General features: G+C 44.7%; 2 protein-coding genes across 6 annotated transcripts in view; one reads left to right on the top strand and one right to left on the bottom strand.

Annotated features, from left to right (window-relative positions):
* COLGALT2 (collagen beta(1-O)galactosyltransferase 2) overlaps window positions 1–3,972 on the top strand; it is a 114,812-nt gene extending 110,840 nt beyond the window's left edge. For all 4 annotated transcript variants that reach the window (XM_068691111.1, XM_068691110.1, XM_068691109.1 and 1 more), the window contains 4 exons: window positions 176–308; window positions 924–1,051; window positions 1,693–1,899; window positions 2,340–3,972. In XM_068691111.1, coding sequence (XP_068547212.1) covers window positions 176–308; window positions 924–1,051; window positions 1,693–1,899; window positions 2,340–2,616 — 745 coding nt within the window. In that variant the 3' untranslated portion in view covers window positions 2,617–3,972. The remainder of the gene's footprint in view (window positions 1–175; window positions 309–923; window positions 1,052–1,692; window positions 1,900–2,339) is intronic.
* A 4,705-nt stretch (window positions 3,973–8,677) lies between these two features.
* RGL1 (ral guanine nucleotide dissociation stimulator like 1) overlaps window positions 8,678–18,348 on the bottom strand; it is a 75,138-nt gene continuing 65,467 nt past the window's right edge. For both annotated transcript variants that reach the window (XM_068691107.1, XM_068691108.1), the window contains exons 12-18: window positions 18,227–18,259; window positions 16,597–16,718; window positions 15,569–15,658; window positions 13,404–13,590; window positions 11,912–12,166; window positions 10,642–10,756; window positions 8,678–10,034 (exon numbers count right to left, since the gene is read on the bottom strand). In XM_068691107.1, the coding sequence (XP_068547208.1) occupies window positions 9,847–10,034; window positions 10,642–10,756; window positions 11,912–12,166; window positions 13,404–13,590; window positions 15,569–15,658; window positions 16,597–16,718; window positions 18,227–18,259 (990 nt within the window). In that variant the 3' untranslated portion in view covers window positions 8,678–9,846. The remainder of the gene's footprint in view (window positions 10,035–10,641; window positions 10,757–11,911; window positions 12,167–13,403; window positions 13,591–15,568; window positions 15,659–16,596; window positions 16,719–18,226; window positions 18,260–18,348) is intronic.

Raw genomic sequence — 18,348 nt, 5'->3', positions numbered from 1 at the left:
GAAATGTAAATTAAGATTTTTTTTCTTCAGGTTTTTGAGCAAAACAAATACAAGAATTCCTCGACAAACCGCTTTTCCCTGAACATCAGCAGCATTTCCTGTGCTGCTTCTGTGTCTGACTTGTAATTGACTTTTTTTTTTTTTTTTAAATGGTGATAGATACTTTCTTTCCCAGAGCACTGAACACGAGTCAGCTCAAAGCTCTCAGCATTGATATGCTTCCGGGTTACCGTGACCCATATTCCTCCAGGCCACTAACCAGGGGAGAGATCGGCTGCTTCCTTAGTCACTATTACATCTGGAAGGAGGTAAGAAGTTTTTGGGTGCTCAGGGTTGCTGCAGGACAGCACTGTGGGCAGACGTAATAGGAAAGTACACAGCTAGTCGTAAGGCAGAGCATCAAATACGGTATAGGTTTCTGGAAGCATAGCATGGAAATGTTTTCCTCAATTTATAGAGGATCATACACAAAGTTTTTCTTGAATGCAGTGCTCAGCTTTCCCTTCTCTGTATTCTATTTGCCAACAGCTTTGAAGAATTTTATCAAAATACAGACCAAAATGTAAATTGCAGACCATCCAATAGCATGCTTGAAGCAAATTTGTTTAGGAGAAAGGCTGGAAGGTTTTGAAGAACAAATGATACTAAAAAACTCCTCTCTTTTTGTTGCTGTTGTTGTTGTCTTTGGTTCTATATCTGTGCTGAAGCAAGTTCAGGCCTATTTTCAGGCCTATTTTCAGGCCTGTTCTCATTGGCTCTTGCAGTCTCTCCTGGCTGAGCTATGAATTTGTGAGTGGTCCTCGTGCCTCCCTGCCGGCATGGTCTAGAAGGTACCGCCAGGTCAAGATGGCCCCAGCAATTTCAGGGTGCAAGGAGTGGCCCAAATGGGTTGCTGTGATCATTTCAGTACCCTCTTGTTTCAGGTGGTGAACAGAGAACTGGAGAAGACGCTTGTTATCGAGGACGATGTGCGCTTTGAGCACCAGTTTAAAAGGAAGCTCATGAAGCTGATGGATGACATTGAAGAAGCACAGCTAGATTGGGAGCTTATGTAAGTAACTGGCCCTCAGCCACCTGGGAACTCCTGGGCGCACATACTGTGTCGTGGTAGAGATGAGGGTTAGTGTCAGCCAGAGTTGCTTCTCAGTGGGCTCTTCCCATTAGGAGAGGTTTGCATCCTGGGGCAGGCTGGAGTGACCGAACTGCAATGGGTAGCGTCACTGCCCTCTGTGGGCAGTTTGGAGTTGCTGCTGGAACAGAGGAGCTGCCACAGCCCTGTCCTGGGGTTTGGGCAGTGGCAGCCTAACTCTCCGAGTCTTTTACAGCTGTGCCACCGACTTGGTTAAGGCGCAGCTGTGAAAGACTCAGAGGGTCTTTCAAAATCACTCTCAAATTCACAGCTCAGCTGGGAGAGACTGCAAGAGCCAGTGAGAACAGGCCTGAAAATATCCTTCAGGCTGAGCACCAGTAACATAGTGCCCCTGGAGAAACCCTCCATCTGATGTTGCACTGCAAGCTACCAACTAGCACAACCACAGCAACCCAGTCTGACAGTGATGCAGGACAGAAATCTGTGAGCAGGGATTACTTCTTGGATTGACTCTTTGCCCTGTCCTGGTCAAAATAAACAGTTGTCGTATTTGCTTCAGATTCACTTCAGCTCAAAATTCTGTTTTCTTTTCACCCTTTCAGATACATTGGACGGAAAAGGATGCAGGTGCAGCAGCCTGAGAAAGCAGTTCCCAATGTCATGAACCTCGTGGAAGCTGATTACTCTTATTGGACCCTGGGGTATGCAATCTCTTTCCAAGGTGCTCAGAAACTAATTGGAGCTGAGCCTTTCAGCAAGATGCTGCCAGTAGATGAGTTTCTGCCGGTCATGTACAACAAGCACCCTGTGTAAGTAGGATGCCTTTGTTGCTCAGGTTGACATGAGCTGGGTCTTGCTGGGTGATCTCAAACCAGTTGGTGATGTGTCTCGCTTCTGTAGCCTGGGTGGTCAGGAACAGGGCTAAGCCTTGTACTTTTTGGTTGTTTGCAGCAGAGCTGACACAGGTCAAAAGAGGTAACAGACCTGCTGCAGAGGGGTTATTTTGCCCACCCAGTGCAGGGCTTGCAGGCTGGTTCTGAGACATGTGCCTGTCTGCAAGAGAGGCTTTGTGTAGGTTGTTTGTGGTTGTAAGGTTGTAGAGTGTCAGACCTGCTTTAGACCCACCCCAGCAACTACCTCCCTGCCCCGGGACCTGTTTGCTCAGTGGATTGACTTGCATTTCAAAGTTATAACCAGTGGCACTGATGAACATTCACTCTGTTTCTGATGATTTTTCTTCCCCATTTAGAGCAAAGTACATGGAATACTATGAGTCCAGAGACTTGAAAGCCTTTTCAGCAGAACCACTGCTTGTTTACCCCACTCACTACACAGGGCAGCCAGGCTACCTCAGCGACACAGAGACCTCTACGATCTGGGACAATGAGACCGTGTCAACTGACTGGGACCGAACACACTCCTGGAAGTCCCGGCAGCAGGGCAAGATCCATAGTGACGCCCAGAACAAGGATGCCCTGCCTCCTCAGTCATCTCTCAACACGCCATCCTCCAGGGATGAGCTATGACTGCCTGCTTCCCCTGGGTTCTGTTGACAGCTGAACCTGCCTCACACCTGCTTTGCACCCGTGAAAGTTGTAGAGCAGCTGTTCATGTGGTCTCCTTCCTGCTACCTGGAATGGCAAAGCAGGGTGGTTGGACCTGGTTGTGTTACAGCTTACCAGGCTGCTTTTCCAGGACTGCGGGGAGAGGAAGGAGGAAAAAGTGTTCCAAACTGGCTGAAAAAAGGCAGAGATCTGAACAAAAGCCTTTGCAAGCTTTTGTAAACAAACAAACAAAACAAAAACCTTGAACGACGTCTTTCTACAGTACATTGTGTAGAATACTGTATTTATGAAGATTAATATATAGAGGTGTACAAGTGTTAATACCTTTCTGGATAGCTGTAACTGGGCTGCTGTGTAACTGTTACTTCTTGTAGGTTTGTAGGCTTTTGTAACCCTGTTTGCTGAGAGAAACTGCAGGCAAGTGTTCAGGTTATTTGGTTTTGTTTTTCAAAGGGATCCCTGTCAAAGGGTTTCCAAAAATGCTTGATGCACTGGAGCGGTGCTCCAGTGTAGTGTCTTCTCCTTCATCACTCTTCTGCAGAATAACATTTCTGGCTCCCCTCTAAATTTAAAGACTTCCTAGATCCCATCCCAGTAGGTCTGCCAGTCTGGAACTGATATCTTGGCATGTCTAGAATCTTGGAAACTAGCAGATAAAGCAGTGGTTGCCCCATCTGTTTTTCTCTGCACTGTCTGAAGGGAACATGCCTTGCTTTCTCCCTGCCCAATTTATTCCTTCAGGAAAAGAAAGCCTGACAACCTTTTTGCAGGCCTGTTTAAGTAGGCCACAAAAACAAACATAGGAAATTTGATTTTTACAGTTCTGGTTACAAACTTCTTATGCTATCCTAATAGAACAACTGACCAAAATGTCAGTGCTGTCAACTGTACCGTTCTCAACAGCCTTGATAGAATTGTGTTACAGGACGGAAAGGCAACTTGTCTTGATATTTTTTCAAGTGAGGAGCAAACTGACTTGCCGTTGGCTAGCATGTCAGCAGAGTGTGATGTTGTTTTTTGTTGTTTTTTTTTAAAGGTTTCTTAGAGGCCAGGTGATTGTGGACTACACTGCTTAGGTTTAGCTGGCACAGGTCTCAACCTGCAGGCTCTTGTTGCAGGGGGTAATGTTCTCCTGCACTAGCAACCTGGAGACTCGCCTGCTGGCTAATCTGTACAGTTGAGTATGTGTGGTTGTGTGTTTTTTTATTGTTGTTTGTTTTAATAATTACTGATCAAAATTGTGCTTTCGGCTAAAGAAGACATGTTATTATTACCTGTCAGCGGGTCTGATAATACATAGAACCTGGTGCAAGACAAGCAGCTGTGTGTACTCTTCATTGGGTGGGAGCAGGCCCCAGCTGGGGAGGCCAGTTCTCCGCCTCTGGGCTGGCTCACGCGCAGCTGTGTTGAAGTGAAGTATTTTCCAACAAGCCTACTCTGGCTTTGGGAAGACATTGAAGCCCAAGCTAGTGGAGTCAAGAGTGTTTTCAGCTATGTTACTGTACCACAGAGTTGTTGGCCATTTGTTTGTACTGCAGCTATTGCCTTGAAGCCATGTTCCTGCTGCTGTTCAGGATGGAGCAGGTGGCCCTGCGACATGGTGAGTACGGAGGGTAGATCTGCCATGTGCCACCGTGCACAGCCTGGACTATTCCTCTTTGACAAGCCCTCCTGCCTCTTCCTTGCTTTACCAGCAGCAATGCTGACCTGTTTCAAGCGTTGTTGACCATGGCGATCCCAGAGACTTTGGTAAGAAGCTTAATGTGGCCTTCAGAAGTAGATCTCTGCGCTGGTGAGCATCCAGCGTATTGTCACGTGCTGCGATGTGTAAGAGTACGGTGTTGTGAAGCTTTTCAGTTATGTTGTGCTTCCCTGGGAACTGGGGCTGATTCCTTCAGGCTTTGGTGGTGCTGTTTGAGAGCTGGGTAGCTGCTGGAGCCATGTTGGGAAGGGTGCATGAGAGGAGCAGGGCCCCAGCTTGGTGTCACTCCCTGTGGGCCTGCAGCCTTGCTAACCAACGTGCGTGCATACCTGAGACTGGCAGAACAGTGGGGGTGAGCCAGTATGGGATGGGTGAGTGGCATCAAGACCAAGGCGTTTCCCTAATCTAACAGTGTGGCTGCCTCAGAGGTTTGTTAGAGTTATGCTGCGTGTCTCCTCCAGCCTCGTGTGCTTTTCTGGTCAGTGTTGGACCCATCTGTGTCTGAGCGAGGCCTGACTTCCTCTAGCCATGGGAATGACGTACCCTTGTGAGTACTGCTTTGGCCAGCCCTTCTTCTCCTGCCCTTTCATGATTATATTGAAGCAGTTCCTCCACGAACATCTTGGCTGAAAACATAGCTTGTGCTGCTCACGGTACTCTCTGCTTCATGGTGGGGGCTGGAGAGGACTGACTATGGGGGCACGTGCAGCATCCCAGCTCCCAGACCCACTTGCTGGGCTGGGATGCTGCTGGGCCTGAGGGTGGGTGGACAGCAGGGCCTGGCAGCACGCTTTCCTTCTGCCCCTTCCCTGGGTGCCAGGCTCAGGGCCACGCAGCAGGAGCATCACTGTGTGTTGGGGGAGAGAATGGTTTCTTGCCTCTGTGGGGGCTTGATCCTGTAGCTCATAGTGAGGAGGAGTTTTGTCTGAGGGAGGCCTGCACAAGCAGGCAGCTAGTGAAGCCACTGCTGCACTGGCCAGGCAGGAAATGGAGGTTGGGTCCCGCTGCTTTCTTTAACCTTATTGTAGCTCATTCAAATGATAAATAATAATAATAATAAATCTCTCTGCATCACCAATACAGCCTTTTGTGTTGGAGCACCGGGTGCTCCACAGCGAGCCCCGCTGATGTGCAGAGGTTGAGGCCGTGCGACTGGGTGAGGCTGCCTCTGCTCAGCGGTGGGTGCTGCACGGCCGCCAGGGCATGGCTGCCTCTCAGCGACCAAGCTGGAAGCATGGCGTGTGCTGTCTGGAAGTGGTGCTGCTAGCAGAGGTGCTTTGGAAGCTCAGGTAAGCTTAGTTTTATTTAGTTTTGATTTCCTGGGGCCGAGTGGTAGCAGTTTATTGAAAAACGACAGCTGGGTTGGGTTTGTTTTTGTATTTCTTGTGTGTATTTTCTTTGAGTCGACTCTGGAAGTGCGTGTACAGGAGTTTGGTGTTTTTGAGGGGGAGTGAAACAAATTAAGAATGAAAATTATAATGAATGAATGAAGTGAATGCATACATTTTAGAGCAGACCTGGCCTCAGTCTCGCTCATTATTATTTCACATATAGACCCCTGCCTGTGTGTGTACACACACAATTTTTTATTTCTACATGTACATGCCAGATGTGGTAGATGGCAGTGGTTCTGCCTGCTATGACAAGTGCTGTTTTTTCTTGCCTCAGTTCCTTGGCAGGTGGTGCTCAGGCTTTGCCCTACTCAGAATGAGCTGTGGTTTGGAGACACAGGAGCCACTTGAAACGCTTCTGCTGTTTTTCCACTTTTCACGTACTTATTTTTTTGCCTAATGTCATGAGCTTCAAAATGAGTGGAAGCAGGAGCCAGCTTGAAGCAGCCTTCTGTCTGGCTGAGACCCTAGTTTGCTGTGGGCAGTGCAGGACACTGGGGCGCAGTGCAAGCATGAAAGGAGTGTCCCTGCTGCGTCTTGCATGGGCAAGGGGGTACCTTGTGCTGCAGCCCTGCGCTTGGGAGGCCTGGCTCAGAGCAGGCAGGCAGATGTGGTCAGGCTTGGGATTCAGCACATGAAGTTGCAGGGTGAGGAGGGCACAGCCCCTGTTGTCTGTATGCCCGTTATGCAGCTTGCAACTGGGTTTCTGTTAGCAGAACTTAAGTGGCAGGAATTTGCCAGGCAGCTTGGGGAAGGAAGGAAGGATTTTTTTTTTCCTTCTCTCCCTTCCTCACATCAGGTTTTTGCTCTGGTGTGGAACATCTGTGCTAAGCCCCAGGAGGCACCAGCTGATGAAAATCACCCAGCAAGTACCTACTGTGCTGAGGCTGGTGACAGACCAGAGGAAGCTAGAAACAAATTTGACAAAGAACAAGTAGCATGACAGCTGAAAAAAGCAGCTTGTTTGCAAGAAAGGTTACAATGACAGGCCCTAAAATTGATTATCTGCAGTAAGACTGCTTATAACCTAACAACTCTGTCTTTGCTTTTGTTTAAGAAGTGCTGTTTATAGTGAAAAATAGGGCGATACGAAATTCATAGTTCACAAATATATTGTGTTTATCCTGAAGGAAGCCAAATAGGCTTTGCTGTTGGTTCCTAACCCTGCATCCATCTCCCCTTTCTCCCCACCCCTAGGTAGTTTAACGAGAAAAAGAAAGAAGTGCAGCATAAATGAGGAGTATTCCTTCTTTTGCCTTTGCTTTGCAACATGTGTGTGGCTCTTCAGTGACAAAGGACTTCCCCACCTCATAGCCTGTGGCAGATGGCTGCCGGTAGTTTTACGCATCCTGCCCGATGAGAATGGCAGGTCAGCTGCAGGAGAGCCAGGAGGGTAAGAGGCAAAGCAGCTGTGATACAAACGCCCCTTTTTGTACTGTTGTGCAGGTGGCAACAGCAAAGGGTTCTGAGGCCAGGAGAAAACATGGCATGGTGGTGAAAAAGGGGCCAGGATGGACCACTCAAAACATTCTTTTTTTTTTCTTTTTTTTTTTGTAGTAGCTTGCTGCAGAAATCATTCAGTGACCCAAAAGAGAATGTGGTTATGAAAAAGTAAAATTTGTGTGTAGTCAATGTTCCCCAGTTAGTTGCAACAGAAACATTAAACAGAAAGCTTAGGAAACAGTATAAAATATTCCATAGAAAGCAACAGATCGGTGTGTTTGTGGTGGATGTGCTGGGAAGGCTTTTGCTTTGCTAACATTTACCTCTAGCCCTCAGCAAGTTCCTTGCATTCCTGCAGTGTGACCATGGAGGGTTCACGTGCAGCTGCTGCCACTCAGTGGGCAATGTGGGTGAGAGAGAAGTGACTCAGAAGCTGTCATTGTAAGATTATTTGTTTTTTTAAAGCACTACTATGATCCTGGTGGTGGTCTCAAACAATACAGAACTGCTGCTTAGGGGGATGTCGAAAAGTGGAACAACGCTGCATGAAGATTGTAGCTAAAAAGTTACAGCTAAAGGTAAGAACAAGCTGAAACGCTCTCTTTCCAGGTAGTGAATGGCAGATGGGTTGTGGGAGCTGGAGGAAGCTGAGAACAGTTAAAACAATAAATGTGATTATGTTAAAGATGGGACAGTGATGGAAGGTGGTGTGAAACGTAAAAAAAAAAAAAAAAAAAAAAGTTTTAAATGCAGGAGTCAAAATAGAAGAAAGTAGATTAACTTCAGACAACTATTAGTGAAAAAATGTTTATATACTTACTGTATAAAGATTACAGATAAGCAGTTAATTTTTTTAAAATATATAACCTTTTTTTTGGGCAGGGGGGCTGTCATTTAAAAATCACTTTCAGCATAATATGGGCATGCACCCTCAGAGTTAGCAACGCTGTAGTTTACAAAGGATACAGTACAGACATCAATGCACACTTACACAATAATGTGAAGAAAAACAATTTCTGTTGTAAAATTGTGCTAACTCTGAGCAAATGTTAAGGCTCAGTTATAAATTCACTCTCTCACCAGAAATAGTTTGAGTTTTTGAACTACTCAGGCTATGCCTGTATGGTGCTACTTGTGCCTAGAGGTCAGAATCACGTAGTCACATCTTTGTGTAGTGGAGAACATAGCACAACCCACTGCTGCTTGTATCGTGAGTTTATCACTGATTGTTAAAGTAATCTGAGCCCAGTTTTGAAAATGGCAGCTACAGAACTGGTGGAAAAAAAGCCTTAGGTATGTGTAAAATTCAGTATTTGAGTTTATTTTAACTAATGCTAATGTATCTCAAAGACAGTCTGTTCTGTGAGGGCTGTTTACAATCCAATGTCTCAATTATGGCTTTTTAAAATCAAACCTCTGTCCTTTCAAGGAAGCCTGTGTTCTGGGAAGAGAGTCTAGAAAGATGTTACTTAAAGTTTCACAGAGAGTAGATGCTTAAATTCTTTATTCCAGCTGAAAGAATGTACCATGTCAGGAAATCCATTTAATAGATGTATATAAAGAGCAAGAGAGGTGGCTGGAGATTATGCATAATAATGCTACAACTATATAAAATCTCTGTTTGGTTGGGGTAATGCTAAAAACCTGGCTATTTCCTCTCAATATCCACTTTTAAAATAAAAGGGTTGTAGTTGCCTCTCGTGGAATGACACTTGGATTAATGCAGGCAAAATTTTGCTCCTGAAGAGTGATTGCACATTACAAAGAGGTACATCAGTCAGTTCAGAGTACATGCAAAAGGCATCAGGTTCTGTTGGAGGGGTTAGCAAAGCAAAAGGAAAACCGCACTGTAGTGGCATTACGACAAGCCCCAGATCCATACATGTAGTGTTTGTTGCCTTGGTCATTAACAAATCATGACATTCATCTGCAAGCAAGTGTGGTCCATTCTCTTAATGTTCTTTGGGGGAAAAAAATAAAAAGGGGTAATTTTCTGGCTTTGAACAAGTGCAAAAAAGAAGGGTGCCAGCAGTGTGACAGCAATATGTGCACTTGCAGTTACTTCTTCCTTCTCCAGAGATGAGTGTTTTGGGGACATACCCACGTTGCTTTTTCATGAATGCAAATGCCTCCGGAGGCAGCAGTGGCTGGTGGCACCCAGTTCACCCACACATTCCGCAAACCAGGGCTCCCCTCAGGCAGCTGGAGGCTGGCCGGGATCTCCTGCTTGGTTCTGGCAGAACTGCATTGTGGCTTTTCTTCTCCAGTTTTATAAAAATAAATTTAGGCATTCTTGTTCTTTGTAATACTGGCAAAACAAAAATGTTTTTTCACAAGAAAAGTTAGGCGTATGTGGTATTCTGAAGACAAATGTTGCAGTCCTGTTTTCCCCTCTAAATGGGGCTCTCACCTTCCTAGACTAATGTGCAAAACAAAACGAAACTCTTAGTCTGGGCTGTCTCGTAAATCCAAGTCTGTCCAGCTCCAGGGGAGGCACATTTCTGGCTGTAGGTCTACCAAATGCTCACTTTGCATTTGTCTCAAACATTTTCAAAGTTGAATACTGACACATTCATCTGCTGCAATTCTGTAATACTGGATGGTAGCAAAGGTACAGTCCTCATTCAGTTCGCCTTGGTGTGGCCTTGCTCCCCCTCAGAGCGTAATTTTGCTGTTCCTGTTACTCCAGCACCCCCGTTTGGCAGTTCTGGGGAGGGTCAGGCTTGACCGACTCCTCATTTTCACCTGTTCATCGACTGAAGCTTTTTTCCGCAGGATGAAATCGAAGTTCACCTGGCTGTTCATGGCGTAGAACACGTTGGCGCTGTCTGGTATCACCAGCTCTGCAAAAAAGGGACAAGAGCGCGTGTGAAGGTGTGGTATTGCAAACTGCAGGAGGAAAGGCAGGGAAGCAAGGGAAGCACGGTGAGTAGATGTGCACACTGACAGCTGGGGCAGTGCTGCCCCCTTCTCCTTATTCTGCTGCCCCTCTTCAGCTGTCCCACAAAAAAAGCAGGTGAAGGTTGTGGAGGACAAGAGACAGAGGCCAGGCCCAGACCAAGTCCAGCTGGGCAGAGGCCCTGGCAGCCACTCCCGGAGGAGGCTGTGCCAAAAACTACCTGCTTGCAGGGCCAGCAGTGCCACAGGGCCCTGGGCTGCCCTGACTCTGCCAGCAGCCCCCTGGGCCAGACTGTGCTCAAGGAGTGCGAGCAGCTGCGCTTCCGTAGGGCGCACTGCCATTGCGGCACACACACACAGGGCTGCCTGTAGCAAGTGGTGTGCTGACACGGGCTGTGCTAAACCACCCCCACACATCAGTTATCTGGGGTTTATTCTCACTGGCAGCTATAATAACATGTCTGTGGCATTTCCACAGTTGCTTCACATTTCACCCTTTCCTTCAAAATGAAGCATAATTTTTCAAGCAGCACCAGAGTTCTGCTTCCCTACCTTTATCCTCAGAGATGACCTGTACGAGCTCATACTCCTCAGCTGTATCAGATTCCAGGTTGTGCTTCAACATAGCTCTCTGGATGACAGCAGGAGTTTTGTCTTGGCTAGTTAGCTGGAAAAATAGATTTGTAATGAGAAATTCTGCTTACTTGCTTATTAGAGAATGATTTAATGATTACTAAAGGCCTGTCCTTTTGTAGCCCACTTGGTCTTGCAAAAGATTTTAGGGAACTGATAAATTACACTGGATCAGTAGTGAAGGAGTAGATACTAAGACATGATATGTGTGACGTTTGGTGGTGGTGTTTTTTTTCTAATTCAAGGAGACAGATAATGTACTGGCAGACACAGCACTAAATCGGTGGCTGCTCCTCTGAGCAACCGCTCTGAGATGTTTTTTTTTCTTACTAGCCATAAATTCCACATAAATAACTGTCCCATCTGTTGTTTGCAGACATCAGTTAATCTGGAGTGTCATGTGCTAAATACCTTCTCTGACATTCTGCAGAGAATTTTGGCCTTGTAACTTAGTGTACTGTCTGCTGTGGAGGTGCATTGTGTCCAGAGCAGACACAAGGCTTGCTCCAGAAAGGTAAGATTTGTCTCTTGGTGGCAGAATGTGTCAGGCCCCCAGGGAACTGCTCTTTGCCATTTGGAGAGGTCAAGCCACTAAAATTGTGAAATAGCTGAATGTGGAAAAAAAAAGTTTTTTGTTTGCTTGTTTGTTTTTCCAAAGGCCTGAGGGACCCAAGAGAATTTGCTTGGCAGCTGATCTGCCTGGAGAGATCAGCAGTGGGCAAGTCACATCACCCCAGGCCCTGCACTCTCTCTGCTCTTGGCCTGGCCCTGCCGGTGCCAATCTGTGGAACTGCATCAAGGGAAAGGTGGGAACTGGTGCTTTTGTGCCCACAGCTGCAGCCTTTCAGCCACGCCTTACAGCTGCATGCAGCACTGCCTCCCTCTTGCAGCAGGGAGTAGTGAAGGTGTTAGTCAATAGGGGCAGAGGGGCATCCTGGGCCAGAAAGAGCCCTAATTTAAAAATTGGAAAGTGCCACAATACTATATATTCAAACCTCTTGCTTATACCATGCTCAACATACTTTGATTTTTAACATTTGTCATTTTTACTTTCAAGACAGTTCTGATTAGCTGGCTCAGCAAACAGGTGTTTTCAAAACTAAAAAAAAAACACTTTGTGTTTTAGCAATCACCCAGAATGAAAAACTTCACTAATGATAAGAGTAGTTTGCTGTTCCACACTGCTCACCATGATGCTCTTGTACATATTGCCGTTGTTGTCTTCCACACTGATTCGGATGATGCACGTATCTTCATTCTGCTGGTTGTAAACAGGAGGCAGTACTGTTGAGGTAATGGATGTCACAGAGATAGAGCGCTTGTGGATCTTGGGGTTGGAGGACAAGAAGGGAGGGGATGAAATTACGTTGGCTAAAGATGACACCCCTGAGGAAGACGTGTCCATGGAGTGGATGGAGGAACAGGAAGAGGAGGATTCTGAGAGCTGTACAACAGAAAGAAAGAAAAAACACAGAAACTTTACATTTTGAATGTGTGCAAGGTGTCATTCTAGAGGAAGAAGCTGAGAAAGCAGGAGGTGCGTACAGAACCTCAGTGATCTGCACTTTTTCCAGCCTGGCAGGGGTATTCAACACCTCTAAAAAATTAACTTGATTAATTTTACTGTTTTAATGCAAACCTGCTTCCAGGTTTATGTACTGGACACTGTGTGCTGCTTGCTCTCCCACCGCTCTCAGGAAGAGCAGGCCAGGAGGTGGCAGCAGAAACAACGAATGAAATGAAGTTTTGGGCTCCCAGCTGGGGACAGATGTGGGAAGAGCAGAGTGCCGTGCCACCGCTGCTTTGCAGCAGGTCCCAGCCTTTACATGGGGAACTGGACTCAAAATTGGTATGAAACACTGTCCCACCTCCCTGTCCCCTCTCCCCACCACCACTTTTTTTTGAATATTCTTTCTGACTCCTTTTTCCCTTACTGCTCAGGGTTTCACCTTTCCCTTCATCTGCCTTGCTCAAAACCTGCTGACAGGACCTGCTGCCTCTCCAACTTGTTCATCAAATCCACTGTAACAACTAATCAGCTAAACTATTTGAATAGTTCAGGTGTATGCCAATGTCTGGAACCTCAACTTCCATTTGGTTTAAGAACATTAAGTGCAATTTAATTTAAAATATCCATCAGCTAAAACCCAATATACCAATATACAACATCCGTACCAAAATATCCCTAAAACGGTCTTCAAAGCATTTTTGTATGAAAAAGTTAGTGTCTGCTGATAGGAAAGACCTTGTTGTGGATCACCTCCATCAGATCCTGTCTGCTGTTTTCCTGCCTTTATAATTTGCTCCAAGTTAGAAATGCTGCTAGTCTGCCCCCATCCCTCTCAAACAGTGTGGTGGGGGACTAAGAGAAAAATTAACCTCATGCTCTTCCAGGGCCTCATCTAAAACAAAAAAAAAAACATCATCAGGCACCATAAGAAAATATGGTTTTAGGGAAGGAAAATTGTAATCTGCCCTGTATCCTGGCAACACAAAAGGGATTATACAAAAACTGACTGGACTGCTTCCATTTTTACACATTTATTTTTAGACTCTCTCTTCTCACTGAAAGCAGCACGCTAGTCAGGACTAACAGGCCTGGGAAAACATCTAGTTCCTCCCCGCAGTATGGACAGTCTGTCTTGGTGTAATTTATGCCAGCAATGAGTCCCGGACTGTACCTTTTTCTGAGGCTCATCAGGAGTGTCTATGGGTGTGATGCAAGCTTCCTCAGACTCGGAGTGATTAGACTCACACGATGAAACACTGACCGAGTCCATGCTTTCACCAGAGCTCCCACTTGGAGTAGACTTGGGTTGCTCTTTGGTGGGTGTACTATTGGTGATCACCTCGGAACCTAAGAACAGTCTAGTATAGAAGACAAAGCATAACAGTCAGTGAGTAGAAGTGGAACAGAGCTGGGTTGAACACAGCTGTCCTTTGGTTCACAATCTTTTGTACCATTCTGTTTTTCTGTCTTGAGTGGCCTATTGTTTTCATTTCCTCTACATTGTTTATATGATTTGTCAAGAGAGTTTGTTTAACACAATACTTTCTTGGCCATAAGTTCCAGCTGCAGGACCAAAAGCAGAGCTAATTCCGTAATATCGTAAGTGAGGCTTCTTTTCAGTCTTTTTAAATTTTGGACTGCCAGAAAATGATTGATTGTAAATCGTACATTTACAAACCTAGTTAAGAGGCTTGGCAGCTTGCTCTGCCTTACTGATTTGTGCATGCTGCTGTCACAGCCCTGTTCCTCTGACACAGGTCAGCTCCAGACATACTCAGTCGCTGCAAGTAAGTGAAAATGCGTGTGACAGGTAATGTAAGCCATACACTGGGGAAAGGTCTTCAAAAGGCAGGTTCATCTCTGCTGCAAATTTTTTTCACTCAATTAAGGTGCCACAGATACCAGTTTCTCTCTAAGAGTCTAAACAGACATGTACACAACGAGGAGATCACAGGAAAGTGTAAATTACAGGCTCTCCCTCTCCGAAACTCATTTCTAAATGCGGGTCAAGTAATTTTAAAGGAGTGTCAAAGGAAACAAGTTTGTATAATATACAAGGCAGAGACACAAGGTGACTTGGATATTATGTCAGCAAGCAGTTAATTATTTAAAACAATTTAGAGTAGTGTCACTTGGTCGTTCCAGGATAAATTATGGCAGTCTTTTCTGCAGTATTTATTTGCAAAATACATTCAGACTGCAGATGAAACAGTTCTTTACACAAAGACTGCACAGTGCAAACAAAGTTGATAGTACGGTAAATTAAAATACTAGAGCCCTGACACACAGAAATGAGAGCCTAATCAACAGTGATGATTGTTACGCACAATTTAGGCATGCACCAAAAGAGAGACTTGTGCAAGGCTACTGAGAGTTGAGGCACTGCTTTCAAAACTTACAACAACCAACTTGCATGGACTAAACAAAACACTTTCCAAACAGCTGCCATGTTTCATTTTTATTGTTTTGCAGATCAGAACACAAAACTCTTGACTGAAAGATCTTTTTTCTTTCAGAGCCTAACCTGCAGTAGTGCTACTCTGAAATGAATGGCTGCTCGTTCTAATGAGGAAGCCAAGTACAAGAACCAAGTGCTCTTAAATTCATTTTCTCCCTCATTTTGATGATGCCACTGATACATGGGAGTCTCTTCATATCTCCTGTCACATCAGGTTCAAAATGCTCTCTTTTAAGGTATTTTTCCTTTGGCTCTTGATCTCTGCTTTCCTTGCCTGTAGCTTTCCCTGAATTCCTGCTAGTCTCTTGTTTCCTGTGTCTGCTTAGCTGCCTGCCCCTGTTCTTTACCCACCTCCTGTCTGAATCTTTAAGGTATTAGACTAAATTGGACCATGGCCCTATGATTATTTCCTTCTGTAACCTGAAGGCAGTTAGGCTGATTGTTTCTATTATCAATGCCTTTTTGCCAACTTTAATTATCACATTAAAATCCTGCAAGAAGTTTTTGCATGTGTGTAGTAAATTAGACTAATGATAGGCCAAACTTTATCCTCATTTACTCTGTTTTGCTTCTGCATTCAGGGAATTTTTTACACAACAGATACTGAATTTATAATCCACCACCAAAACTGTTCCTTCTTTTGACACTTTAAAAAAAGTCTTATTTGTTTCTAATCTCTTTCATCATTAATAAGCCTTATGATTAGTTATAACAATAGAAAAGCACAACTTCAGACAGAACTATAAGTTTATAGCTGATGGTGTCTCCTTAAAGTGATGCAGTGACCGGGTTTTTCAGCTGGTGAAATGAGTAATGCTTGTTTAATTTATTCTGGTTTGTACTAACACACCAAAGGCCACTAGCTCAGTCATACTCACAGGCTGAGCCTCTTCACCATGCTTTTCCGAGGTTTTGGTGATGTGGTGCTGGTGTCAACAGCTGCTTCAATCTCACATGAAAGGCTGTAACTGCAGAACAGAGGCCACTGGGTTAATTTTTAAAGCTAATACCATTAGTTATGTATGTCAAAGTAGCAATATTCAAGAAATTTGAGAAGTCTTCAGTTATTTCCACTTCACAGAAGGTTGCAACCCCACAAAGAAGAACATAGCTCTGTCCACATTTTACCACAGTAAAGGGGTTATTTCAATCCTTTAAAATAGTTTTAAAGACTAAAAAACTATTTTTTTTGAGTGACTTTCACCATTTTATTAAAAACAAAAAACAAAAAACAACACAAAACACAAAAAGCTTACAAACAAGCAAACAAATATTTAACATGAATCTAGGACAAGCTGACCTGGTTTTTGACCATAACTCTTAGTACAATACAGTATGCATAAGACTGTGCTTATTCTCTAAGACAGTACAGCAGCATGGTATTCAAATATCTAATGGAGATATTAAAATGCTGTAAATAAGTTGTATTAGGTTCATCTAGCAGTGTGTGCAATAGCACAGAACCCTGCAGGACTGCAAAAGCAAGCCCAAACACCCAGGATCCATTATCCATTTCTCTGGTGAGTGCCCAGTGAGGTCTGTGTTGCTGTGGCTACCTACTATCTATCTGCATCCACCAGCCCAGCGCTTGGGGACTGCATCTCAACATCCCTTGGGATCATCTTCTGAGTGTGCATCTGGGTGGACAGACAGGCCAGACACAACAGACTCTCATATTTCAAAGTCAGAAACCACATTTCCAATCTCAAAACTAAACCCTGCTAAATGTTGGACAGGTTTTCTACAACTGTTTAGCAGCCAGCAGATGTATTTTCCATATTTCCACTATCTGAGAGCAGCAGTATATTTAAGTTCCTGTAAGAGGATATCTAAAAGCTGACGTAACTCATCCGGGTGGCCATGGGGTAAGAAAAGCCTGCTTCACCAGCTGGAGTGGAAACCTTACCTCTCCTCCTCAGTTAAAAGCTGCTGTCTCCTGAACCACTGTATGAATTTTTGGTCTGGTGTCATGCAATAACTGTTACACGCAGATTGCAAGAGCTTAATTTGGGCAATTACTTCAAATTCCTACGAAATAAACAAACGAGAATGCTATTTAGAAAACAAGATAAAAACAGACTCATTCATATACTAAACACATGCAACAACAGATCCAGGAGAAACTTAGTATGACCTCAGCTTCAGTTTCAGCTAAGTAACTATTTCAACAATCAGTTTACAAACAATGAAATCTGCCTTCCCCCCCCCCCCCCCCCAGCATCCTTAGCATGCATTGAAATATGAACGTTTTATCAAAGACACAAATTAGAAGACAAACACAAGGAATCATACTTCAACACTGAGCTTTTCCCAAGTACTAACCCAAGTGCAGCATCAGTGCAAACAGGCCAAACAGCAGCACTGCAATTTGTCCTCCAGGAGCAAGGGTAGCACACAGGTCACAAGTTCTTCAAACTACCCCACCTGCTCGTATCAGGCCTACACTGGCTGGACCAGGGCTGAGAAGAGCTCTGTACTTGGGTGGTTCTCAGCCAGGGAGCAGGGATAAGAGTTAGGGTGCCTGTGATGAAAGTCAAGTCTGACTCTCCTTGGCTTTGAACTTGAGAACACACACTTGCACCAGGTAAAGACAAAATGCTACCCTTGATGTGTGCAAATGGAACATCACTTGTGTAACTCCATTTGTACACACACTTGGCCAAAATAATTCTGAAAAACTTCTCATGTCAGAGTGGATTATAGGATTGGGATACAGCAATGGAGCTGAGCACTCAGCATGGTTCAGAGGGCAGCTTTGCTGCTGGTTTGTACGAAGCTGAACTGATGACCAAAGAGAAGCTCATGTATCTCATCATTGATATCCTGAGCTGTGCAGTCATACATAAAAGACAAGTCCAAGAAGTGGTCTCTAGATCTGGGAATCCTTTAAGGAAGGAAATAACTCCATCATAACCAAATCCAAGTCTGCTTTCAGGCCCCAGAACGGAGATTTGGCACAACTTTATTCAGACAGATGTGACCCTAGTACCTCTACTCCTACATAGCGTTACTTATATCTGACCAACAGGGATCAGGCTGAAAGAAAAGACTAATACCATGTATTTCCCAGTCCCATGCATCTAGTTCACTCTCTGCAGCCTTTTACCTACAAAACAGTTTATTGCAGTTTATTACAGAAGATTTTTACAAACTGTATTGTCTGAAAAGCAAAGGTCTCATGCTACCAGGGGTCTGATTCATTCTCGACACATAGGGCGTAGGCATACACATAGAACATAATCCCATGAACATTAAACTGAGGGAATGTGTATGCCTCAGATGTAAAACCATGGAAGTGGCCTGCAGCTCTTCCCTTTACTGTGCACATCTGAAAACAAGGTTCTCTTTCTGCACCACCTGTCACAGCCTGGTGTGGGCTCACAGCATTTCAGGGATCTATTCTTTCCTCACATACAATAACTTACATTAAAATTGGTAGCTGTTGTATATACCTGAGCAAAGACAACAGGCCTCACCAGAAGAATTCTCTAGATGAGGGCATCAGTAAACTAAAAATCACAGAACATTCAACTTACCCTTCGTCTCTTCTCAAAATTAATCAGGCCACCCTGTTGGAAGCAAAGAGAAAGGATCAGAGTAGAAGAGCAGGTACTCAGCTGAATTTAATCACAAACAGGATGAAGTAGCTACACTAACA

The sequence above is a fragment of the Anas acuta genome, chromosome 8 (genome assembly GCF_963932015.1).
Source record: "Anas acuta chromosome 8, bAnaAcu1.1, whole genome shotgun sequence".
Lineage (NCBI taxonomy): Eukaryota > Metazoa > Chordata > Aves > Anseriformes > Anatidae > Anas > Anas acuta.
Note: the sequence above shows the minus strand (reverse complement) of the source record. Positions and strands in the feature narration are given on the sequence as shown.